General features: G+C 41.8%; 1 protein-coding gene across 1 annotated transcript in view; it reads left to right on the forward strand.

Annotated features, from left to right (window-relative positions):
- Positions 1-25649, forward strand: part of APBB1IP (amyloid beta precursor protein binding family B member 1 interacting protein) — a 101192-nt gene extending 75543 nt beyond the window's left edge. The window contains exons 9-14 of the mRNA XM_059915309.1: positions 1427-1570; positions 5330-5440; positions 12624-12722; positions 13309-13423; positions 22965-23068; positions 24887-25649. Of these exons, the coding sequence (XP_059771292.1) occupies positions 1427-1570; positions 5330-5440; positions 12624-12722; positions 13309-13423; positions 22965-23068; positions 24887-25399 (1086 nt within the window). The 3' untranslated portion in view covers positions 25400-25649. The remainder of the gene's footprint in view (positions 1-1426; positions 1571-5329; positions 5441-12623; positions 12723-13308; positions 13424-22964; positions 23069-24886) is intronic.
- The last annotated feature ends 1997 nt before the right edge of the window (positions 25650-27646 follow it).

Consider the following 27646-nt stretch of genomic DNA (forward strand, 5'->3'; position numbering starts at 1 on the left):
ACCAAAAAAAAAAAGAAAGAGAGAGAGAGAGAGATTATTGACAAGGCAACTAATATCAGCTAAACTGGGGGAAACTGGGAAAGATATGAACAAAGCTGTCACCCAGCTCCACTACACATACATTTACTTGAAGGATGCAAAATTAAGTTTATTCTGCTTTTATGAGACTGAATGAAAGGAGGTTGAGAGTTATAAAAAACCAAAGCCAAAAATAAGTTTGAGTGTTTGAACTGAAAGATAGAATAATATGTAATTTTATTGCACTGCTTTTAAAAGAAATTTATTAAGAATTATGTAATTCTATGCATGTTTTGATTTTTAAACATCTGCGCCTAGAAAATGTACTTTGTCACTATCCTTTTCTGATACTACAGTATTAATAATTGTCTTCTTTCTTCTTTGATAAGAAACTATCCCCCAAAAAGGAAATCTTGCCATTTTTGACAACATGGATGGAACTTGAGTGCTAAGTGAAATAAGTCAGACAGAGAAAGACAAATAACTGTATGTCTCATCTATGTGTGGAACCAAAAAAAAAAAAACCTGAAATCATAGATACACAGAACAGATTTGTGGTTGCCAGAGGCGGGGGTAGGGATGCATGAAATGGCTAAAGGGGGTCAAGAGGTACAAACTTCCAGTTATAAAATAAGTAAGTCCTGGGGATGTAATGTACGGCATGGTGACTATAACTAACAATACTGTATTGTATATTTGAAAGTTGCTAAAAGAGTAGATCTTAAAAGTTCTCATCATAAGAAAAAAAAAATGTGTAACTGCGTGAGGTGATAGATGTTAACTACACTTATGATGGTGATCATTTTGCAATATATACATACATCAGATCATTAGGTTGTATACCGAAAACTAATACATATTCTATATCAATTGTACCTCAATGTAAAAGAAAAGAAAATTATGCCAAAAAAAAATTAATGTACAAATATTTTATGTATAGAATTGTATATTTTAATTTTTCCATTTACTAGCAGTGAAATAGTAATTTTTTCACTTACAGGTACAGGAATAAGTTTTCTATTTATCAACTTATAGTAACAGAAATAGACTTTATGTAATGCTTACTTTTATAATATACCAAGATTGTACTCACAACCTTCCTTATGAAGTTGGGGCTGTCGTTACTCTGATTTTGCAAGTAAAGGCACCGAGGTTGAGCCACTTGCTCAGGGTCACAGAGCCAAGTGGTCAAGAAGCCTGGAAGTCTAACTCAGGAGCTGAGACTCAACCACCATGTTCTTCCTGTCTTTTGCCAAATGGTATGCAGTGTCAATATATGCATTCAATCAAAGCTGTCGACAAAACGATTTTTAGCTTGAAGGCTAGTTGGCCACAGTTTTGTTTAAATGTGAACAAAATATGTGTTTTATCTTTCATGGGTTTTATATCGTTGGAATCTCAATTTCAGGAGAGTTTCTGTGGAACATCCGTCATTGTGCCAGAACTAGAGGGAGCTCTTTATTTGAAAGAAGATGGGAAGAAATCCTGGAAAAGGCGCTATTTTCTTTTACGAGCCTCTGGAATTTATTATGTCCCCAAAGGAAAGACTAAGGTCAGAAAAAAAAAATATGCTTTTGCAAAAAGGCATTTCATGAAAGTGAAAGTAAAGAAATCCTCAGGTGGTAATTTACATACATTCTACTTTGCTGTGAGATTCTTGTTACTACAATGTTTATACAGATATATATCCTATTAGGACAGAATTACAGAAATCCTGAATCTTTCCACTGTTCTCTCTTGAAGGTGAAGAGTTTTATCTACTTTAAAGTCAGGTTTCAGAAATTATGACTGAAGCACTTTTCTAGAAATTAATTTGTTTCTTTACATATCGATCTTTGAGGACTTTTTTCCCCCTTTTTACTCTATTGTTCTGTAGTCATTACAGTAAAACTTCTTTTATCTGGAATCATAGTGGTATTAGAAGTCTTGATAGATTTTAATTTAGATTTTAGCTTTTATAACTTGAATATTTAAATTGTTCTCTGAAGTGTATTATATGCATTTCCCTGCCTAATTTAGCAGAGTATCTTAGATATCATTTCACTTCTACTTGGTGATTTAGGATTATTGCCTCAAATCTACAAGCACATAGTAAATTTGTCTTCTTTGAAATGTAATTTTAACTCTCATTCTAACTCTTAGCTTTTTCTAAGACCTTTCTTAGAGGATGGCCATTTCCATCTTTTGCTCACCTTTGCAAAGTTGTAGGCTGTCTCTCTTTCTATATCTGGAGTAAGCCAAAGCATCTTGCCTTCACTGCCGAATCCAGCGCACCCCTCAACGGCATATTTTCAAATTGCAGGCTGCTTCTAATAAGGTTTGACCCACATCCCTTGCAGGTGAAGTCATAGTGACTATCCAGGGCTACTCCCACTAGTTAGAAGACTGTTATCTCTGTGGAATGCAGGAGAGCATTATGGGAAATTCTTGGTCCAGAGCAGCTACCACTCCTATTTTGTCTCATACTTAGAATTCATACTTTTCCCATCTGTGCTATCTTCATTCCAGTCCCAAACGTGGGGGGCATAACAGTTGACCCACAAATTATTTGTTTTATTTTAGAGATGTTATGTCTTTGGCATCTACATATAAGTGAGACATATAAGCCTATCAAAAACAACACACTTAGGGACAAAAATTAGAAGCATTCACATTGGAGTTGGACAGGCATCCTTTCTGTCTCTGCTCCCATTAACACTGATGGAGGAACTAGCCAGGAAGTCAGGAAAAAGAATAACAAGTATAATTACTGGAAAAGAAGAGTCAAAACTCTCTTTATTCACAGTTGACATGATTGTCTACCAGACAATATAAGACACTCAACTGAAAAACTTAAGAGTTTGGTCCCAATGGACCAAATAAACTTACCAAATAAGAAATTGTTTTCCTTTATATAAACAATATGCAAATTAAATACGCTGCAAAAGATTCCATGCATTGCAAGAACAAAAAAATACAAAATACCTGACAATAAACTTAACAAGAAAGGTTCAAGATCTTATATGGCATAAAATAGAAAATGTAATAAAGGAAATGAGTTAGAACTGAATAAACAGAAATGTACAATGTTGCTAGATGAAAAGATATTAATTCTCCCCCCAATTTTTCTATATATTCAATTCCAAGAAAAAAATTTCAATAGGATTCTTTTTACTTGAAGTTCGAAAACTGATTCTAAAATTCATCAGAAAGAGATGCAGTTCCAAAATAGACACACACACAAATTATAAAGAACATTATGGTAGAACCCCTCCTCCCAAATGTCAAAACATTAGACAAAAACAGTACAGGAAGAGAAAACAGATCAACAGAGAGCCATCTAATATAAGAGAAATTCAAGTGAGCATTTTATAGCAGTGGGGAAAGAATGTGATACTCAACAAATAGCATTGAAATAATTGTATATCCATTTGGTAAAATATAGTTTCCTACCTCATACCATGTTCCAAATTAAATCTTAGGCTGATTAAATGTATTTGGACAAAATTACAAAATATGAGGAGAAAATATATGGTCAGTATTCTCATAATTTGGCAGTGGGGAAGCCTTCTTAAACAAGACTAAAAACTCAAAATTACAACAAAGAAAATTGGCAGATTTGACTATATAAAATTGTGTTTAACTCCTTATGGCCAGAGATACCAAACAAGAAGTTAAAGACTAGCTCTAGAGTCAGAGAGTACATTTGCAGCATGTATAACCTAGTATGAATATCCATAAAACATAAAGACTTCAACAACTCATTAAGAAAAAGATAAACATACTCATAGAAAAACAACAATGCTTATTAAGTGAGAATTCACAGAAACAGAAATATCAGTAGCCAGTGAATAATTAAAAAGTTGCTCTTATTAGTAATCGGGAAAATGTAAATAAGTGAAATTTTTCCTCCCGTGAGATTGATAAAACTAACAATATTGATAATATGCAAATTTCATCAGGAGTGGGTAAGAAAAATGGGCACTCTTATGTACAGAAGTTTGGAATGTAAGCTGGTACAGCCAAATTGGGGGACAGTTTAGCAAAATTTATGCAAATATAATAGGGAATACCCCTTCAAAGGACAGCTCCATGTTTGGCAATCTACCCCACAGAAACATTTGCTCATATGCACAATATATTTTGTAACAGCAAAATATCGAAGTAACCTCTAGTCATCTATAGTAGGATGGTGGAATAAATAGCTACATCTATACAGTTATGCAGCTATACAAAGAATGTGATATATCCTTTCATATGTCCTAACATAGACCCCAAGATATAATGTTAAGAAAAAGAACAAAGTCATGGAAAAATATTGAGAGTAAAATCTCATTTATATTTTAAAAATTGTATATATGTATGTGGGTATGTCTACGCATACATAAGTATATAAATGTATCCCCCAAAACATTTGGAAGAATGTCTTCTCTGGAGAAGAGAATGAAATTAGAAAAAAAAAGAGTGATGAAGGAAGATTTTTGTTTTACTATATATAAAATAACTTATTTTTTTTAATTATGATGAATATGTTTTATTTTTCTAATTAAAAAAACTAAAACTTTGAAAATCCAGAAGAAAATATCTTACAAGAAAAAAGTATACTACCATATATAAAGGAATAATTGTGCATTGAGATGTAGCAATTCTACCCTTTATTTTTTTATTCATTAACTCAGTAAAGAAATATAGAACGTGAGGGGGGAAAAAGTAAGAGAACAAATTTGTAACTGAAGTGTAACCAAATATGTAGATTAGAGGTTGATGTCTTCTCAATGCAGATTATATGTGGAGGAGAGGGTTCGGTTTCCACAGCAACACCACCAGCCCTAAAGAGAAGGCACAAAAGGGATCTTCTCTCCTCAGGAAGAAGTGCATGAAGTGTGTGCGAATTTTCTGAGCATCAAATTTACCTCTCATTGTTCATCCTGAGGGGGACTTTTTTCTAAATGCTCAGTCATGAAATCCATCACTGACTTAGAATGGCAAAAGACAAAATGAAATGTTTGACGAGGTGCTCGGTCACCTTATCTGAACCCCATCAGTAGTGATGCCAGTCATCTCTGGGAGTCCACGCATAGGTGCTAGAACAGCAGTATAATCTCTTGCTCCACTTTTGGTCTGGGGCATGCTGTTTTGCCTGGATGTGCTCTTTCCTTCTTAAAATGTAGGCTTGGCTTTTAGAAAGCTATACATGGTAGATGCTTATATAAATTACCTGAAATTCTGTATTTTCCTACTAAAATGTAATCCTTTGTTGTGCCATGAAGAACGACCTTAGAAAAATATTACTTGTCAGCTAGGTTGAGGTTTTTTTTTCCTTCTCTTTCAGACATCTCGAGATCTGGCATGTTTTATACAGTTTGAAAATGTCAACATTTACTATGGGATTCAGTGTAAAATGAAATACAAAGCACCCACTGACTACTGCTTTGTTTTAAAGGTAGGTTTAAGAAGTCCTTACTTTAGATCTGTAAGCAATTTAAGGTAATGTTTCCTTTTAAGAAGAAAAATGTTAAATGTTATACAGTTAACTACAAGTATAACATAATAAGCTTTTTATTGTAAACCAAAATAGGAAAGGGGGAGACATTTCTACCAACTCAGATCATTTCTCCAAAGCCTGTTATCTGAGTCTAAAACTTTCAAGTCAGTCTGTCTGGATTTCTTCACCACTTTATGAAAAAGAGAACTCTACATTTTGAACAAATTTTAGTTACTATTTTATTGACAAGACAATCAGTCTTTTAGTTCTGTGTTTATCAGACTCTTATTCCATTGTAAGACATTTTTAGAAATTAGCAAGTTGACAAGATTTTCTAGAAAAATATAGAAAATACAAAAAATAGGAAAATAGATCTTTTTCTAAAAATAGCCTTACTGGGTCTTGAAACTTTTTAAGGTGTGTATTATCAAAAGGCAATATGTATTATCAGGTGTCTGGTAAGGTTGACATTAGCACCATATTTTGGAAGCTTGGGCAGAAGTAACTTTTATTTGCCAGCTGTAACGACTGACCCCTAGAAATGGACTCAGGGAATTTATGCAGCTGTTCTGGCTATGCCATTGTCTCCGACCTCACAGATTCCTTTCCCTTCACAGCCTCACACCAGAGAGTGGGGGTTAGCCCATTCCACTTGGCCCCGGTGCAGGGCTGTGTACAGAATTTCTTTTTTTTCCTACAAATATACTTCATTTTTTATTATTTTTTTAATTGAAGTATAGTTGCTGTGCAATGGTATATGTTACAGGTGTACAATATAGCGATTCACAATTTTTAAAGGTTACACTCCATTTATAGTTATTATAAAATATTGGCTATATTCCCTGTGTTATACAATATATCTTTGTAGCTTATTTTATACCTAATGGTTAGTACCTCTTAATCCCCAACCCCAATATTGCCCCTCCCTGAAATCCCCCAGAATCTCTCCTTTCTGAATCGGTGTTCCTCTGTTTCCTTCTGGGAAAGAAGTCTGTGGAGCAGGTGTTAACGAGACCAGGTTCCTGGTGAGGGACCTTTGTAGGTCCGTCACCCACCCACCCCCAGGAAGACCCCATTACCATGTTTCTGGAAACGTCCGAAGCTGGACTCCGTGTGTGCATATGTGCTCCTGGCAAAGCTGTCACCTCTCCCGAGGAAGTGGGCCAGTCTATACTATAGGTTTACATCATTTTCACAAATTAAGGACAGTGCTTACATTTACGTTGGTAGCAAACGTATTCTTTGTCAAGAACGCTGTCACTGGGGATGATCATGAACCCACTCCATCGTTTCAGAGGCGCCCACACTCGTGTGCCACTGTCACACACCTGTTACTCCAGGAGTCGGGTATCGCCTTGACCCCACCATTCTCAAAACCCCGCTGGGGCACAGGCAGCCTGGGCACCCCCTGCTGCTGCTCCCATTTGTCTTTTAAAAATGCAGCAGTTTGAAGGAAATGCCATTTCTTTTCTTTTTTAATTAACCTTTGAGAATTGTACATCCATATGCAGTTGTAAGAAATACTACAGAGAGGTCCCATGTGCCATTTACCTAGTTTCTTCCAATGGTAACATCTGGCAAAACCGTGGTACCATGTCATAACCAGGATATTGACATTGGTCCAGTCAAGATTCAGAGCATTCCCATCACCACAAGGCACCCTCCTTTATAACTACACCCACTTCCCTCCTATTCCCATTCCCTTCTTACCCCCTGGCCACCACTAAGCTATTCTTCATTTCTATCCCTTTGTCAGAAAGTGACATTTCTTAATGAACAAAAAGCACACGAGAAATGTTTCATGTGTAATGCAATGATTTAAGCACTTTCCATATATTAACTCACTTAATCCCTTTATCAGCCTCATGAGGTGAGAGCCACAATTCTCCCTAGTGTGTAGATGTGGAACCTGGGCACAGAGACTCCCGACCAGGAAGTGGCTGAGCCAGGATGAGAAGCCGGGCGGTGGCCCAGAGGCCATTCTCTCAGACACTGTTTGCTAGGACACAGAATCTCTTCTCTGCCTCCCCTCAGCCCCAGCCGCCCTTGAACTTTGTCTCCATTGTGTTTCTGTCTGCGCCCATGGCCCTTGTTTGCAATCCTGAGACCCTGAGAAATTACCACAACGGAGGCCCTCCTTTGCACATGGGCGTGCAGTGCACCTCTGCAGCACTGCCCACATCCCTTAGGTAGGGAGAAGGTTTTGGAGAGAGGTTCTGAAATGCTCGTCAACAAACTGGCTGAATCAGAGTCAGGGGAGGCTGGTTAGAAATACAGGTTCCAGGGCCCTGACCCACTGAATCAAACCGTTTAAGGATGGGGCCCAGGAATCTTCGTTTTTCCTCAGCACAGTCAAGTTTTGCACTCAGAGGATCAGAATGTGTTCTGACTCTAAGCGTCAACAGTCAGGGCTTATCAGCTGGTGATGAAATCCACTTCAGAGCGGACAAATAGAATGAACGTTGTCAGAAGGGGGCAAGGGCCCAAACCCATGGCCAGGGTTCAGAGGCTGGAGGAGGGATTTCCAGCAAGAGAAAGAAGAGCTCTCAGACCTAGAGGTTCCCAGGCTGAGGATTTAGACCCACTGAGCAGGGTGGGAATGCGGTTTCTGGTGCTGACTCACAAGCTTGGAACTAGGTCCCAGAATCATGGGCTGAACTATCTGATCTGGGACACAGGTCACCCTGGGCTGCACTGAGCATGGCGACACTGAGACCCAGGGCAGGGCCTCCCAGATGGGAGAGAGGGCTCAGAGGTGAAAAAAAAGCAGGCCAGGCCTGATGATCCAAGAACAAACAAGAATCAGGACAAACAACCCAAGGGGAACACACATTTCCCTTTTCTCAGAATGATCAGTTCTGTTCTCAAGCCAGTTTCCTTACGGGCAATCACCCTGCTTATTTTGCTCTTAGCCATGCTTCTCAGTTCCTTCCCGAAATATTCGGAATTTCTATTCATTTGCTGAGTAAAAGTGTCTGTCATCGTTGGGAGAACCTAATTTGTTTATGAACATTTTGGTCATTTATGTGCCTTTCTGTCCACTGTGAGGGAAAAAAATTCTTGATATGCAAATATTTCATGAGGGTGAGCAGATTTACAGAATTCAAAGAATGTGCACATACATTGCAAAAGGAGTTGGAGATTATGGCGAAGCATGTTAAGAGATCGTGTGATTCCACAGACATGCAAGGGCTGAGAAGTTCAGCCCGGGAGTTTCTTACTCAGGATAAACTCACGGATTATGACAGTCCGTGGTGGGGCGCTGTCGGGAAGATGAGAATTTGAGTCCTGGCCTTGTCACCTGGCACATTGTCATCGGGACTCTCTAAGCTTCATTGCCCTCTGCTACAAAGTGGAGATAAGAACACTTCCTGGGGACTTCCCTGGTGGTGCAGTGGTTAAGACTCCTTGCTTCCACTGCATGGGGCACGGGTTCGATCTCCCTGGTCGGGGAACTAAGATCCTACATGCTGCATGGCACGGCCAAAAAGATTAATAAACAAATTTTTTTTTTAAAAGAACACTTCCTGTGCAGATTAAACAATATATGCCCATAAGACCATTAGTGCAATGTCGAGAGACATAGCCAGCAAGCAAGAACTGGAAGGCATTCTTACTGCACTCTAGAACCAATTAAATATTTCTATTGACCAGTGGTTCTCAAACTTCAGAGTGCATGGGACTCACCAGGAGAGCTGTTAAAACACAGCTGGCTGGGCCCCCAGAGTTTCTGATTCTGTGGGTCTGGGATCAGGCCTCGGAATTTGCACTTCCACCAAGTTCCCAGGTGATGTTGATGGCCCAGGGGCCACACTCTGAGAAGGCAGTAGAGACATCACCTGGTCTTTAAGAGGTTGAGCAATATGGTCAATAACTTTGTATGGTGACAGATGGTTACTAGACTTACCCTGGTGATCATTTCATAATGTAGGCAAGTATCACATCACTGGGTAGTATACCTGAAACTAACATAATATTGTACCTCAACTATATTTCAATTTTTAAAAATTAATAAGTAAATAAAAAAGTTTTTTAAGAGGCTGACCATATGCACAAAAAAGATATCAGAGGCTGTCCATACTCACAGGAAAGGACTTGGTACCCCAGAATCATTTCTGCCCTTGTGCTCTTTCTTTGATGCACACTCCCCTTTCCTGTGAAGTTGCTCCTTTGTGAATTTTTTCTCACTGCATTCTGAGGTGAGGTATGATGGGGCAGTGGAAGTGACCATCCTCCAGGAGGAATTATGTCTCTATTGAGCTCCGTTGAGAGGTGGTGAGGGGTCATGGAAAGAGTTCTGGAATTCTGCTCCATCATTCACCTATTCCCTACCCTTACTCTGCTACATTTTCTTCACAGTCTGAAATTACATTACTTAGTGTTTTGTATTTTTATTGGCTTTCTCCCCTAGTAGAATATAAATGCCTAATCAAGTATGAGCTCACCTTAACCTGATGACATCTGCAACAATCCTGTTTCCAAATAAGGTCACATTCACACAGATACCTCAACAGAGGGTTAGGACTTCAGCATGTCTTTGGAGGGGACACAATGAAACCCAAAATACCCACCTACTTTTCCAAGCTAGAAATAGAGAAATCATCCTTGAAGTCCCTCCTCTCCCCTCTGTTGTCCAGTCCCTAAGTTCTGGTTTCTGTGAGAGACGGCTCTCATGCAGCCCTCTCTGTCTGTTCTTCCGCCTCACTCCACGGCCCCAGCCACCACTGCTGCCTGGATTCCCTGCTGTTCCAAAGGTCTGATGGCCCCACTGCCTAGAGGACAACGTCCAGATGCTATTTTGACACAAGGCCCTTGACTCCACTTCCTCTCCAGCTGCTTTTCTGCCTCTTCTTTCCATGGCTCCCAGGTCCTGGCCACACAGAATTTCTACACGTTCCTCAAATGTATTATAACATTCTGTCACTTTGTCCAAAGAGCCTTTCTCTGGTTTCCAACTTTAACTACGAACTTTACCATGTCATAGAGTGATCATACATTTGTTTACATATGTCTCCCCCAGTGACATCCCAGCCGCCACTTCCTAAGTACGGCATGAGCCTTTCTTTCTCATCTCTGTCTGCCTAGGGATTGGTATATTTCTGAGCACCCAGAGGTAGCTGTTGAATGCACAGGCCCTTGGTTCTTGTTATGGTTCTGCCACTCCCTTTGACCTTGGATAAATGGCTTAACTTCTCTGGTCTCCCACTGGTAAGTTCAGAGGATCTGTAAGATCCCTTTGAACAACGATCTGCAGTTGCCCTGACCTTTGTGTGCTGCGTGGCACATCCAGCAGGAGCTTCTCTTTCTGTGGTCAGGAGCAACCAAACCAATGGTGGAAGAGTCTAACCAGTGGCATGGAGCCAACATTTTTCCTTAAACGTCTTTGCGAATATTTTTTCAGCTAAAAGCTCAAGGGAGTAAACCCCTTGGCAAGGTCCTAAGACACGACAGAAGCATGAGCACAGGAACTTGCTGGATGATGTCCTGGGAGCCTAGAAGGTTCCTGCCTTCACGAGGGAGCCAGAAAGGAGCCCACTAGGCAGCTCATCTTAGAATCATAAAATCTGAGTATCACGAGAGACCTTCAAGGTCATCTGATGCTTAATTCTTCTGCATACAGTCTTAGTACACATGTGACATAAGGAAGTTGGTGAGACGCACCCCACTAAAGTTGGAGAGAATGAACCAAAGTCTATACTTCGACCTCCTGATCATAGGAGGAGCCATAGTTAGAACTCTAGGTCAAGAGTTCTTGCCTCTCTTTTGTGCTCAATAGCCATTATGCTTAAGGGAATGACTACATTTTAGTCTATTTGGATGAAGTACATACTTAAGAAATTGTTGATTGTGCTGTTTTGTTTTTTTTTAAATAAATTTATTTATTTATTTATTTATTTTTGGCTGTGTTGGGTCTTCGTTTCTGTGCGAGGGCTTTCTCTAGTTGTGGCAAGCGGGGGCCACTCTTCATCACGGTGCGCGGGCCTCTCACTATCGCGGCCTCTCTCGTTGTGGAGCACAGGCTCCAGACGCACAGGCTCAGTAGTTGTGGCTCACGGGCCCAGTTGCTCCGCGGCATGTGGGATCTTCCCAGACCAGGGCTCGAACCCGCGTCCCCTGCATTGGCAGGCAGACTCTCAACCACTGCGCCACCAGGGAAGCCCGATTGTGCTGTTTAAGTGGATCCCTCTACCCAGACAGTTGCTTTCATTGCAAGCACAATACAGTTTAAGTCTGCTCCTGGGAACCTGGCTTTCCCATGACATGACATGCACCAAAAAACAAACCAAAGAAATTTTAATATATCAAGCCAAAGGTAACAAGATCAAATTTTAAAATTCCTCCAGAAACAAAACAAAACAAAACAACAGCTGCTTTCTAAGAACTATAGGCATGAAATTGCTGGAGAGACCCATGTTTTGCCCCTCTTACAAGACAGTCAGAACAGGAATGTGGTTGGAAGTTAGGGAGCTGTTTCTGGTGCTGAAAGACAAGGATGTTCTGTATGACCAAGGACCCGTGACTCTCCTTCCCCTTCGTGCCTGTCCATCACTGTTCTGTTTGATCAGGAGCTCCTGGAAGGCCTGGATGACCCCTAGTGCAGCACCTAGCTCATTGCCACTTAAGATTAGACAGAAATATTCCTTCTCTGCGCCATCCATCTGGAGGCCAAAATGGCCCATTTGGGTAAGAGATGACAGAAGACAGGGTGAAACCCTGAATTCCTGGTGGCAGAAATAACCCTAGGACTGATGGGGAGTCACAAAAGCATTAATTCCTTGACATAAGAATTACATCAGGTAAGTTCCTTTATCTGATAAATGGAGAAACGATTTGGATTTCTTGTAGGGCTAGAAATGTGATAAATGTGAAGGCTTTCAACTGTTCAAAAAGCAGGAATGAAAATGATTATTGATAATACAGTAAAAAATGCTTGTGATAAATCATGTCACCGCTTTCTTAAATTCTTTCCAAATTTAGCCTCTGTAAAAAATATACTCCTGTTCCTAATCCTAAAATTGCTACCGGTAATTTTGGCCACCATCTCAGGAAATCTCATACACTGTGAGAATTTTTAAAATGTTTTTGAAAGGTGCTAATAAGTGAAGAGCTTATAAACGGTCTTTGAAATGGCTTTTTCTAGCATCCCCAAATTCAGAAGGAATCCCAGTATATCAAGTATCTCTGCTGTGATGATGCAAGAATGCTAAATCAGTGGGTTACGGGAATCAGGATCGCCAAGGTGAGAGAGCGTTTGGACTCACCCTATCTTTGCTAACCAGCCTCCTGACCTGGGTCCAGTCTTTGTGCTACTGAGAAACAGCTGATCCATTCTTACTGAGTCAATGCCATTAACGGGTCAATGCCATAGATATTACCTTGTTTATTTGCCCATTGGTTTTTTTAAGTAAGTGAGAGTGGTCGATACGTGGACCTCTCCCATGACCTGAGAGTCAGGGATTTACTTTCATATGAGACGTCTCAGATATTGATGTATGGAGAGCTTTGCAAGTGTTGTGTGTAATTAAGAAACACGAGATACAATCTGCAGTAGAATTACATAAAGATATATGTCATCACAGTGCGTGGCTAAAGCTCTCCTCTAATGGGGAGGTGAAAGTATTACCTGACTCTGCTAATCTGGAAAATTATTTAACATATGAAAACATGATTTGTGGATTTTTTAATTGAAATACATCTACTAAAAAAAATCTCAGGAAAGGAATAAAAAGAGTAGTCATGAAGTCCTTTTTTCCCTGAATTTGCAGTTTGCAATTGAGTGCAGAATTTGGGATTACTCTGTTGCTTCTTTTGTGTTCTCTCCCTAGTATGGAAAGACGCTCTATGATAACTATCAGCGGGCCATGGCCAGGGCAGGGCTTGCCTCTCGGTGGACAAACCTGAGCACTGTCAACGCAGCCCCACCAGCCCCGCCTTCTACAGGTACCTTGCAGAGGGGAGAGTCTGACACCTGTTCAAAGCTCAGAGGTCATGTTCAAACTTATCTAATGTACTTCATAGAAACAGAACTTTGTAGACACTGTACAGAATACATTCCCACCTGATGGTCAAATTTAAGATCCCGCCCCCGCCTCACACACACACTTGTATCTATTTCTTTATAAGTGACTTTTAGCAAAGCTCTGACCCTTTTTTCATGATATGCTTGTGGACAAGATGGTTATCACCAGCTTAGGGTGAGCTTGTAGGGAGCTGTGTCTCATCACAGTATAGATGTGATGTTTGTTCAAGGCTCCATTAGTGCCCAGCAAGCTGCTCACACCAACGGTGAGATCATTCCTTGGTGTTTTGCCTGAATAACATCATGGCTAGAGCCCCATACCCAATTCTGGACATCACATTTTAATGGTAATATAACAGCTACTGGTTTATATTTTTAAGAAGGAGGCAAGACATTGAGGGATGGAGTGGGTACTACGCATTGCTTTATATACACATTATTTCTTGTCCTTACAACCACCCTGCAAGGTATACATTATTATCCTCACTCCACAGTTGAGAGAACTGAAGCTTGGAGAAGCTAGTATGTAGTACTTCTCAGTGGTTGAGCTGTGATTCAAACACATTGTCTTTATGATAAATAATGGTTGGAAGAACTTGAACCATTTGTGGCCAGTGATTTAATCAATTGTACCTCTTAATGAAACCCCAATAAAAACTCTAGACACCAAGGCTTGGGGGAGCTTCCTGGTTGGTGAACAAGTCAATGAACCAGGTGGGTTACATGCCCTGACCCCACAGAGAAAGGGGTCCACGTCCAGGACCCACCCAGACCTCGCCCTGTGGGCGTCCTTTATAATAAAACTGTAATGGGTGAGTATAGAGCTTTCCTGAGTTCTGCAAGTCATTGTGGTGAATTATTGAACCTGAGGGGGTCGTGGGAAACTCTCAGTTTATAAAGGGCTGGTCAGAAGTGGCAGGTGGCTGGCACTGAAGTGGAGGCAGCCTTGTGAAGGTTGTACCTTAAACCTGTAGAGTCTGGTGCCAACTCCAGGAGGTGTCAGAACTGAATTACAGTCCACCCACTTGGGTGGAAACAGAGCCCACATCTTGCCAGAACCTTAGCTCTACCAGTTATGTGTGTGTGTCAGAGGTCGTTGGGGATTTGGGGGTGCTGTGAGATGCTATTTTGATAGGGCACCACATCCAGACACAGGCATCCCTCCCATGAAGTTCCCAAGAGAAAGAGATATAGACACAGGAACCATGGCAAATAGAATTCCATGTTTGATCAGCTGGGCTAGTGTTCATAACTCCCAATTCAAGGCTACCTGTTAGAACAAGCTAGAGCATGTGGTTGAAACTCAAAGCCTGAAATGGGCATCTCTCTCCCCTAAGTTTCAGCCCTAGCCAGAGGCAACTATAACACCAGGGATTTAAAGAAAAAGAGGAAGAAAAGAAGGGAGCAAGAGAGGAGGGAGGGGAAAAGGAAGGAAGGAAGTGAGAATGACTGGGTTGGCTCTCAACCCACAGGACTCTGCCCACCGTTAACCTAGTATATAGGAAATCTGGAGGTTGAGAAAAGGAGAGGGTAGGGGGAGTGAGGCTTCTCCAGCGTGGGGAGAGGGATTGGGACAGCCTTTCCTCCTAGAGGGCTCGGCATACGGTAGACACTGAGTCCATCACAGATCTGTCGACATCAACCACAACCGGGCCCTTAATACTGCCTGTGGCTCTTACTGTGTTTCTCTAGACCAGTGGTTCTCGACCAAGGGAGACGTGGACCCCCAGGGAAGACTTGGCAATGTCTGAAAACATGTTTGGTTGTCATGCGTTGGGGGGTGCTTGTGTCATCTAATGGGTAGAGGCTAGGGATGCTGCCTGTCCTGCGATGCACAGGACAGCCCTGAACAACAAAGAATTTGCCAGTCCCAAATGTCAGTAATGTTGAGAAGACCTATCCCAGTCAGTGTAATCTCCTAGTTCCTCTAATTGTTTCAGACATTCTTCACTCTCCTCAGATTTCCAATCTCTAGCCCCTTTACTCTCAGCAAAAAAAAAAATGGAACCATCAACTTTCCACCACCAAACCCAGTGACTTACCTGCATCTACACCCATCCTAGCCCGTGTCTACTGTGTTACCTCCTAACAAGGGCCGATTCTTCCATGCATGCTCTCGTCCCCTATTCTTGCCCCAACTGGAGTCTTGCAGCGCAACTCTGATGCTGCCCCTGGAGTTAGCTCAGACCCCAAAAGGGCACAGTCCTAATAAGGCTGCCCTTCCTTCAGATGCCAGCCGCACTTCAGGGGTCCCCAGGCCACCCAAACGTTTGACCTACCGGCCACAAATCTGGGGGTTTCCCAGAACCCCCTTAGGTTCAACAGTTCAACTCACAAAACTTGGGAGAGTACTATCCTTATTGTTACAGTGTTATTATAAAGTATACACTGGGACTTCCCTGGTGGTGCAGTGGTTAAGAATCTGCCTGCCAACGCAGGGCACACGGGTTTGGTGGGGAACCTCTGGTCCGGGAGGATCCCACATGCCGCGGAGCAGCTAAGGCCGTGTGCCACAACTACTGAGCCCGCGTACTGCAATTACTGAAGCCCGCTCGCCTAGAAGCCCATGCTCCACAACAAGAGAAGCCACCGCAATGAGAAGCCCATGCACCACAACGAAGAGTAGCCCCCGCTCACTGCAGCTAGACCACACGCAGCAATGAAGACCCAACGCAACCAAAAAATAAAGAAAGAAAAATTTTTAAAAATTAAAAAGTAAGTAAAGGATACACATCAGGACCAGCCAAATGAAAGATGAATAAGGTGAGGTCTAGGAGGGTCCCAGATGAAGAGCTTCTGTGTCCTCTGGAATCAGGGTGCATCACCCTTCCAGCACATGGATGTATTCACCACCAGGAAAGCACCCCTGTCCAGATTTTTTATTGGGATTTCATTTCATCGACATGATTGATCAAATCATTGACCACGTGACTGAACTCAATTTCTAGCCCCTGTTCTCTACTCTGCCGATGTCGGGCTGGCCCAAAGCCTCAACCCTCTAATCAGTCGTTTGGTCTTCTGGTGACCAGCACCCATCCTGATCACCTTGTTTGCATAAACTCAGATGTGTTCCTAGGGGCTGAATAACAAAGACACTCTGATAGCTTGGAAAATACCAAGTTCTGTGCCAGGAACCCAGGACAAAGACCAGAGAGATGCATGATTATGCCATTCTCTTCTACTTTCTCTCCTGCTCTACTGTTTTTTCTCATCAATATTGCTCCCTTCTTCAAAGGAACAAAATCAAATTTCAAACCCTCCTACAACTCCAAATCCCCCTCCAGCTAGTGCCCCATCTGACAAGCAACTATTCTAAAAGGTGGACCATATTTGCTGTCTCCATTTTTCTACTTCCTTTTCACTCTTCAACCCATTTCAGTCAGGCTTCTGTCTCTACTACCTGGTGGAAAATGCTCTTGCTAATCTCACCAGTGGCCTCTGTGTTGCTAAATCAAACTACTGTAAACCCCTCTTTTTAGTCCACCTTTCAGCAACCCCAACACAACTGACCACTCCTCCTTGAACCAATCTCCTCTCTTGGCTTTCCAGATATCACACATTCCAAGTCCCCCACCCCGCCCCCCAACTTCTCTGACCACTCTTTTTTAACCTGCTATAGCAACTCTTCTTCTTCTTCTTCTACCCCACCTTAAACTAGCCAAGACCCATCAATCCTAACCCTATCCTCATTTTACACTATCTCCCTAAGTGATCTAATCCACCCCCAGCACTGTGTATGAGCTGACCACCTATAGCTACATAAATCCAATCCAGGCTTCTCTGTTGACCTTCAAACCCATGTATCCAACTGTCTGCTCACTGGCTTCACGTGGATCCATCCCAGACACCTCAAACTCAACATCTGCAAAACTGAGCTCATCCTCTTATCCTCCAGACTTGCTCCCCCATTGTTGTTCTCTGTTTCCATAAATAACATCATCATCTGCCCCATTGCTCCTGCAGAAAACATGCAGGAAAACTCACTCACCTCCAAATCCAGTCACTCCTAAATCCTGCCGATTCTACCTTCTGAATATTGGTCAAATCTGTCCATGCCTGTTTGTCTCCATTGCCTTCAAATCCTAGCCACCATGATCTTCACTTGGCCCCATGGGGTGGTGCTTCAGCCCTTCAGATGCCTTCCACTGCTCTCAGATTAAGTCCCCAGTCCTTAGCAAGGCCACCAAAACCTGCATGAAATGAGCCTCGCCCATCTCACTTGCCTCTTTCCCCACCCCTGTCTTCCTGTTTCTGCCACAGAGCCCATCTGCTTTTCCCACTTTTTCAAAGCCCCAAGCACCATCCTTTTTCAAGGAGTTCTCAGATGCTCTTCCTCTATTTATGACACTCTTTGATTTCATGCGGCTAATTCCTGCCCAGCCTCAGATCTCAAATGAATTGTCCTTGGTAGGCCAGTCATAATTAATAATCTGTGTGATTATTAGTTTAGTATCTGTTCCCTCCTCCAGACACTGAAGGAAATCATGAGGTCAGGGACTGTTTCTGTCTGGTACATCATAGTTTTCCCAGCACGGACCGCAGTGCTGGGCAGATAACAGGCACTCGGCTAGAATTCGAAGATGGTTGGGACGACAAATGGAAAAATGAATTAATACCTGGTAGGGTTTCTCTGAGGGTGAAGTAATGTGAATGCCCTTAATACTAAATGCAAAATGCATGTTCATTCCGTTTCTCCTAAATGAATTCCTTAAATCCAATTTTTGAAGAACACCATTGCAGCAGTCAGATGAGATGTCCATTGATCAAAAAGGAGGATCTTTCCCACGATGGAATGTCCGTTAGTAGATAGTAAATTAACCCATCTTGGTTCTGCTGTAGAGTCTTATTTATCAAAATTAAGCCTTGCAGCCCTACAGAGAACAAATGTGCTGAGCTCTTAAAATAAACCATACTGAGAGCATCCCTGCTTATTACTAAATGCTTCCATTTGAGCATCTAAGGGGAAAAAAGTCCTCAATTTAAACTGTCTTTCAGTTTATGCCTTAGAATGTATTGCCATGAGCACCTGCTGGGTGGGATTTTAAGCTCTAAAGAGCTACATTAGTGACCAGCTCAGAAGGAACTGAAGATGATGAGCTTAGAAGGAAGGGAAGCCACTTTCAAATAGAACGTGAAGTTCATTCTTCTCAGTTATACACATACGTACACAATGACCGTGATCACATCTTAGCAACAAAGACCCGCTTGAAATGACGCCATCTCTTAAAATTCAGTTCTTCTCGTATATTATTGTCCAAGTCTCTCTCTTCGCCTAAACTCATCACACAAAATCACTAGGGCTCTTGGAAGGTGTTTAAGGGACCCATGTCCGTCCGGGAGCCCGGGACAAATCAAACCATACGTTCCTTGCAACAGCCCTCTTCCCCCCGCCGCCAAAATTAAGGTAAATGTCAAGAATAGTGTTGAAAAAACAAATGTTCCTTGGGATCAGAGGAGTTACTGGCTGATGGGCTCACTTGAACCTCGGGCTGTTTGGGGCACTAGTCAGGGAGCCTCCTTCATCACCCCAACAACTGTTTTCTGAGTCATTGGCTTACAGAGTGGGGGTCACCCACAGAGGACAGTTTTCCTGGGCCTTGGACCCACGAGAGACAGATCAGAACAAGAACTGCAGCCGAGGAGACCTGGCGCGGGCACTAACTCTCCCTGGGCAGGACCTGCTATAAAACCATCTGATAGAGCCTGGAGACAATCAACCCCAGGCCCCGTCAGTCTGATGCCTCCTCCGCTTCAACTTTTCATCTGGAATCCCTTTCCTCTCCTGCCCTCTCCCTCTTCACATGGTTGACCCAGAGTCCTGGAGAGGCAAGGCCAAGTGGTGCAGGGTCACTGGCTGGGAGTCAAACCACAGGCGATTTGTGCGCCTCTGCTGTGATTACCCAACTGAAAATCCTGAGGCACCGTTCTACATCCAAAGTGTTTAGCAACAAGTAATGTATTCTTGATAAATGGCAGGGTTTTTTCTTTTATATTAAGAAACAGCCGTGGAGGCTTTTTTTAGTACTTATTAAATGATTTTATGACTTTAGCCACTATTTTTCATCAGGACTCTTTTGTGGCAATTGGCAGAAATCCAACTCAATCTAGTTTAAGCAACAAAAACCAAGGGGGAGAGATTTATTACGGCACAAAACTAGGAAATCCAGAGGTAGGCTGCTTTCAGGCACAGTGGGATCCAGGGGGTTAAGCGAAGTCATCAAGATAGTTTCTTTCTTGGGCAGTGTCCCCATGAGGTGGCAAGGACTGCCACTGGCTCTCTAGGCTAACATTTGTCACACAGCTGGAAATCTTAGTACAAAGGGAAAGCCCCACTTCTGAAAACGCCCCAGGAGGGCTCCATTGCATGCTTATACTTAAATCACGTAGCCGCACTGAAGAGGATGCCAGTACAGGTGGTGGGATCGGCCCTTTACAAACCACATGGGTGAAGAAGGCGATGAGGGATCAGTCCCCTCCTGGGAATGCACTTGAGTTCTGTAAAACATGCGGGTCTCATATATGTTTAATAAACTTCCCACCCCGAATTCCTTTGAGGTCTGCCAGAGAGACGTGGCAGCAGGAGGGGTGGTGTTGCTACTTGACAGCTGGGACATTAATACTGTGACCCCAGGACAACCTAGGTCCGAAATCGGTGGCACCTACAGGATATACGAGTTATGTGGGTACCCATGGGTTGTCTCAGGATGGGGCAGAGAACCCACAGAAAAGATTAGACTTCCTGGTAAAGGGAAGACAGCAGCTTGGAGCATCTGAGAGATTGCTATAGACGTGACGTCTTTTGTTCCCACAGACTGGCAAAGACCTAGACATCCTGGTTACATAGCAATGTGCACTATGTTGTTGAGAAATCAGACTGTGTGTGTTTGGGCAAAAGAAGCAAAAAATATATATATTGATGATTTGTGCCCTTTAAAGGAATTTCCCCTAACTGTCTTCAGTATTCAGCTTTGGTTTCTGTTTATACAAAGGTGTTTCCATTACCTGTAAAGAAAGATTTTGAATATGCAAACAAAGAGGGAAGAGGGGAAAGAGAAGAGACCAAAGGAAATGAGGAGATGGAGCACTTTGGAATCTAAGGGGTTTAAATATCTCAGGGGCAGCATGGGATGGGACGCAAGACCTTATGAAAAACTCTTAAATTTAAACATCCTAAGACCTTAAGATGTTTAAACCTGTTACTTTCCGCCCTCCAGAGCAAAGATGTGGCCAATCAGAGAGAGACGTTAAATAGTCTTAGAGAGAATCTCGTGTTTATGTGGCACACGGTGTAAGTTCTGACAGCACGAGCAGATGTGCCGAGGAGGGCAGCTCTGCACAAGGAGATTGCTGCTCTTGCTGAATGAGGAGCATGCATTTTACAGCAAAAAGCTGACAGCAGAACAAGTTGTTATAGCCTGTTCCAGCCTTTTGATTGTATAAATGGACATGAACATCTTTTTATTCTGAAATAATTTCAAACTTACAGAAAAGTTGCAAGAATAATGCAAAGAATTTCCATAGACTCTTGACCCAGAGCACCGATACTGAATATTTGTCACGTTTGCTGTATCATCCCCCCTCTCCCCACCCCACCCCCCATATGTTGTCCCTAGACCTTTTTTTTTTTGGAGCCTCTTGAGAGTAGATTGACTATATTGTGTCCCTTTGTCCCTTAAATCTTCCCTTTGTATTTCCTAAAAAAAAAAAAAAAAAATTAAGGCTATTCCCTTACTAACCACAGTACAGTTATCAAATTCAGGAAATTTAACATTTCATGTTGATAGAGTATATTTACATAAACCACAGCCCATATCCCAGTTTTGCCAGTTGTCTCAATGATGCCTTTACAGCGATGCTCTTTCCTGGCACCGGTTCCGTCCAGATTTGGACTTTGCATTTAGGCATCATGTCTCTTTCATCCCCTTTCCTCTGGAACATTTCCTCAGCCTTTCTTTGTCTATCAAGACATTAACATTTTTTAAAGAATACAGGCCATTTATTTTATAGAATGTCCCTCAGTTTGGATGTGTCTGATATTTCCTCATAATTCATCTCAGGTAATGTGTTTGGGGCAGGACTAAGCTGCCGTGTCCTTCTCGGGGTATCCCAGTCGGAGGCATATGGTGTCTATTGCCCCTCATTGGAAACATTCATTCTGACCGCTTGGCTAACGTGCTGTCCAGTTTCTCTCCTGTGCAGTTTTTTCATGTTGTACTTAATAATTCGTACAGAGATACTTTGGAGGGCTGGCTCTCCTCCCCCCAGGATGCCCTCTCAGGAGCCAGAGACATCAACACACAGCTTCTTCCCTCTGACTCTCAAAACTGTGAAACCTCAGCTAGGCACACTTTTGTGCAAAAGGGCAAATTAAAAAGGCAGGAAAAGAAGCACATATCAGGACTTCCTGGGGAAAAAAATCTAATTTCAGGATATAGTGGGGGTTTGTATATTTTGCCCAATCCCCTCTGTCCACCTTTTTTTTTTTTTAATAAATTTATTTATTTTTGGCTGTGTTGGGTCTTCATTGCTGTGCGCAGGCTTCTCTAGTTGCAGCGAGCGGGGGCTACTCTTCGTTGCGGTGCACGGGCTTCTCATTGCGGTGGCTTCTCTTGTTGTGGAGCACGGGCTCTAGGTGCATGGGCTTCAGCAGTTGTGGCACGCGGGCTTCAAGAGCGCAGGCTCAGTAGTTGTGGCGCACGGGCCTAGTTGCTCCGCGGCATGTAGAATCTTCCCGGACCAGGGCTCGAACCCTTGTCCCCTGCATTGGCAAGCGAATTCCTAACCACTGTGCCACTGGGGAAATCCTGTCTACTGTTTTTGTGCTCAAAGTATTTTTTGTTGAGGAGAACATTCAAAAGTTGTTCCTGTATGTAGCATGGTATGAACCTGGATACATCCATTTAGGAAAAATCTTCAACAATTCTATTAAAAAGGAGGTTTTCAAGGTTCATTTTCCAGTCACCAAAAAGTTTTTAAAAGCAGAACATACTGTTCTCTAGGACCCCAGTTAATCCAGATTTTGTTGCTTGTATAAAGTATTCATTTCCCTGAATGTTTTGCTGAATTTCATGAAGTATTGTCTTAGAACCTCAGGTTTTTTTGAAAGCCCTGTGTACCTGTGAATCCTTTTGCTTTGGAGACATAAAACTGCTTTGTCTTTTCAGATTAACTCTGAAGAATGTTGAAAATACTTTGCCCACTCTTTTTTATTTGAAGTATAGTTGATTTACAATATTGTATTAGTTTCAGGTGTACAGCAAAGGGATTCAGGTTTTTTTTTTTTTTTTGGATTATTTTCCAGTATAGGTTATTACAAGACATTGAGTATAGTTCCCTGTGTTATACAGTAACTCCTTGTTGCCCACCTGTTTTATATACAGTAGTTTGTACCTGTTAATTCCATACTCCTAATTTTCCCTCCTGCCTTTGCCCATTCTTCTTGTCTCTCTTCCTCCCCCTTAGGAGTTAAAACAGGCACCACCCAGGCCAATGGTCAGATCCCCCAGGCAGCACATTCTATGAATACTGTTCTCGGAGAAGCCCAGAGACATGTTGAAACAACCAAGGTAAGACCCACTTCTATCAGACTGTCACCTGTAAGCCCATATTCTAAACCATTAGCAGTATTCTAATAACTGTTCTTTTAAAAAGAGAAAATAGAGTTCCAACAATTCAAAAGTCACTGTAATTTCATTTAGATAATTGCTTCATATATATATATTTACCTTAAAGTTACATAGGCTAGAATGGAAAATTAAAACCAACTATCACAGCTTCGGAAAAATGTAAGAATGTTTTTTAATGCTGAGGATTGGTAACTATTTTTAGTTTAGCTACATTTATTTTGACTGAAGCAATTTTTTTTTTAATTTTTTTTTTTTTTTATTATTTTATTTTTTTTTTTAATTTTTGGCTGTGTTGGGTCTTCGTTTCTGTGCGAGGGCTTTCTCTAACTGCGGCAAGCGGGGGCCACTCTTCATCGCGGTGCGCGGGCCTCTCAATATCGTGGCGCCTCTTGTTGCGGAGCACAGGCTCCAGACGCGCAGGCTCAGTAGTTGTGGCTCACGGGCCTAGTTGCTCCGCGGCATGTGGGATCTTCCCATACCAGGGCTCGAACCCGTGTTCCCTGCATTGGCAGGCAGATTCTCAACCACTGCGCCACCAGGGAAGCCCAGCAATTTTTTTTTTTTTCTTCTGGTTTAGTCAAGTGGTTTTAGCACTCTCTGAAAGTGGCACCTGCATTTTAAGCCCTTGGGATTTTTACTTATTTTTTCTGAATAAATTAGAGCAACATGTTAGTCAGAAGCCCTTTATTAAATGCTATCTGGACCCCGAACCAGATTAGAAGAGTACTGACAGGGTCCCACTATAAAATATTCATTATTGTATTTTTCTGTTAACGTTCTACATACGTCCTCAGGGTGACAGAGAAGAAAATGCATTTTAAAATAATTTCCAAATTGGTATAACATTCTCCATAACTTTTTTTTTTAGTAGAGGAGATTAATGAAGATTCATTTAAATCTATCTAAAAATTATAGCTAAAAGTTATAATTTAGTTATTAGTCCAATTGGTAACGACTCAATTGACTATACACGTTCCACTGAATATTTCCCGTGTATGATTCAAACCAGTCTTAAATGTGTTTCAGTAGTTTGCCACCTCATTCTCCCCTTTCATTTTGTCCATCAGCCAGTGGTGGGAACAGTTAAATCCTGTATTTATTGAGCTTCTTATAATTTTTGAAAACCACAATAGACCATTAAAAGTTGTGTTTCTCTAATATTCTTGTTAGCTTCTCAAGTCTGACAATCTCATCTTGCAGTGTACTTTCAGCGATTATTATTTTCATGGTTTTTGTAATGCCAGCTGAAGAGAAACATTTTTAAATGCTGAAAGCAATAAAAGGATCCCAGAATAGAAATCACTTAACTATGTGTGAACACTAATTCCCAAACTGCCTGTTCAGAATTTTTAAAAAAATACATCACCAGTTAATTTCTTATCATGCTAAGCAGTTGAACTAAATAAAATAAACTCAATCATAAGGGCACTTTGTTAGGGGAAAAAAAAATTTCTAATCTCCAGTGGCAAGAGGTTATTAAGCAAAGAAAGAAGAAAGCCCGATAAAATGTAAATTGCAACGATAACTATCACTAAAACAGAGGGATTCAATTCAGCTGCCTGAAACTCCAGGGGGAAGTTGCATTATATAAATATGAGGTGAGCCAGCTCAGGAACAACCTAGAGTCTCAAGACTGAGGGACTGAGCCTCCCCCTCGGGGGCAGACGCTTCCTAAATCCGGAGACTCACCTGTCCGGGAACTGTCATGTCCACGTGGCCGTGTGGTCAAGAATAAATGCTGTTGTCGCTTTGTTGAAGGAAAAGAAGCCCGGCCTCGGCAGCCACGACCCCGGAGCGCCCAGGGCCCAGCCCCTTCCCAAGTCCAGCCTGCCTCCGCCCCCTCCCGTGCGACGGTCCTCGGACGTCGGCTGCGGCAGCCCAGGGATGCCCCCCAAGGCCAAGGGCGCGGCCGCCGGCTTCCCCGCGCCGCCCCTCGACCTCCTGCCGCCGCCGCCGCCGCCGCCCCTGGAGGACGACGAGCTCCCTCCGCCGCCCCCCGACTTTAGCGACGCGCCCCCAGACTTCGTGCCTCCTCCACCGCCGCCGTCGTTTGCGGTCGACGCGGGGTCCTCGCTGCCGCCGCCGCCCCCGCCGCCCCCGCCCGCCCTCGCCCCCGAAGCCGCGAAGCAGACCCCCGTGGTGGTCAAAAGGCCGCCAGCTCCCCCCAAGAGGCAGGCGAACCCAGGACCACCCGGTGGGGGAGGCGGGGAGCAGGATTTCATGTCGGATCTCATGAAAGCTTTGCAAAAGAAGAGAAGCAACATGCCCTAAGGGAAACGTAGACGTGTCTTTGGGTGATGGGTGTAATCATTGCTAACCTCAAGTGCGTTTTTGCTACTTTGTTTCCGTGACATCTTGTTCATTTTAGATACAATATTGAAGCATTCAGACTAGAAATGCAAATAGGAAACGTCTCCCAGTTTCTCAAGTACATTCATAATCCTTAACCTAACACAGAATTTAGAATATCTGCCTGAATGTACATATCTTTCCTGTGTATTTCCACTTCAATGGATTTTATCTTCCCTTCCAAGTTAACTAAAATGATGTTTTATGTTCATTTATTTTATTATGTTATGAAGCATCAAATTAATAAAAGTTTAACTTTTTTTCCTTAAGATGGTATTTCTAGAAATATCAGTATAAATCTAGTGCAATATCAATTCTATTTTATAATATACTTGACCTTTTAAAAATCCTAGGCCTTCTAAAGTCTTGTTGATCTTCGACATATTTTCCATCTCCATCTCAATGACCTCCAGAACTTTCAGAAAAATCGAAAGAAGAAAAAGGGAAAACCAGGAGAGGTAGAGTGAATTTAGTTTCTTTGAGACTCATTGCTTGATTGATTGGAGTCTTGGACATACCCTAGTCTGGTTTTGGTTTTCTAATGGTTGAATAACATAGTAATTGGGGGAAAAAATAGTTTTTTAGATAGTTTTTGGATTCTCTGCTATTATAATGCTATAAGTTGCTATAAATAAAAATTTAGAGACAGGAAAAGGCAATCAGATTATATTCTTCAACCAGGAATGTTTTCCCTCAGATAAATTTAATGCTTAATTTTAACAACCAATTTATCTTAAGTTCCTATTACCCTTATCTCTCTTCACTTTCTAATTGGCTTCTGAGAGTCCTTTTAGATTTTCTTAGTTTTATTTCCATGGTTCTGTTTTATTATTTTTTTTAATGTAAAACCCCTCAAAATCTTCTTAAAGTAGGTAGAAAATAATAGCTAATGTGTTGGACTTCCCGGGCGGTCCAGTGATTAAGACTCCGCGCTTCCAATGCAAGGGGCACGGGTTGGGGAACTAAGATCCCACATGCTGGGCTGCGCGGCCAAAAATAATAATAATAACGAATGTGTTATTTTTGACTTAAGGAAGATAAGTAATCTTATGTTTTAATATTTGGAAAAAGTAAGCTCTAAATTGACATTTAAAACAACAATGAAAAAGCAAATTCAGATTTTAAAACCAAAATATTTATTAATTAAAACTGGTAAGGTGCACTAAATTTCTCCTAAGCATTGGGACCCATCACTATGGAAAAGGAGGGCTCAGAAGGTAGGACCCAGGGGACTGGGGAAGGGAAAGGGAGAGATGTGGTTGTTATGGGCTTCACAGATGACCCCCAAACCATCAATTCAAACATATTCCTAACTTAACAGAGAAGAAATGAGGCCTGAAGATGTGCTTAACCTACATCCCCCAGAGCTGGGTCGCCGCCCGGGTCTCCTAACTTCTATCCATACTGTACATTTACTTCATGGGGAAAAACTATAAAAATTCAAACATTAAAACGTTTGTGAGTTTTAGCATTAGATAATATGTATTTTAGAAAAGCTACGGAAAAGAATTAACTGATTTTGTGGTCAAAATATTGATATAATTTTGGTGGACCAAAATGTTGAATGCACTGTCTCTCTCCATCCCTGCCTTTATTACAGGATAGAAAACATTAGGAAATAGATGGTCCAGATGGTCCTTGCTTTGCAGAGTTCAACATGCACAAGTTTCAATTACCACAATTTAGTTAAATAACACTAGTCCCCAACATGGTTCACATTTGCTGCCATGCTATTTTAACTAGTAATTAGTTTTAACTAGTAGTTAGTAATTATGCAAAGTACAAACATCGCTATTAGCTCTTCAACCCACACATCACTACATAAATAACAGATACATATCATGAACAGTGACCAGTCGCATCCCTTCTTTCAGCACCGTTAGGGATTGATCAATTGATCGCTGCATATTTGTTATTCAGTTTATGCACAGACAGAAAAGTGTCTTAAGGTGATATGGTATTGTATGTATGTGTCTTAAGTCATTAACGTTTAGAGATACAGAAATATTCATAGATTAAATGAAACTATGCGAATGTCTTTAAAATACTTGGGAATATATAAATTATACCTCAATTAAAACAATAACTAGGAACAAGGGGGAGGTGTGTAGGGGTGTAAATGAAGCAAGATTATGCGTTGATACTTAATAAGCTGGTTGAATGGTAAAT

Source organism: Balaenoptera ricei, chromosome 2 (genome assembly GCF_028023285.1).
Source record: "Balaenoptera ricei isolate mBalRic1 chromosome 2, mBalRic1.hap2, whole genome shotgun sequence".
NCBI classification, from domain to species: domain Eukaryota; kingdom Metazoa; phylum Chordata; class Mammalia; order Artiodactyla; family Balaenopteridae; genus Balaenoptera; species Balaenoptera ricei.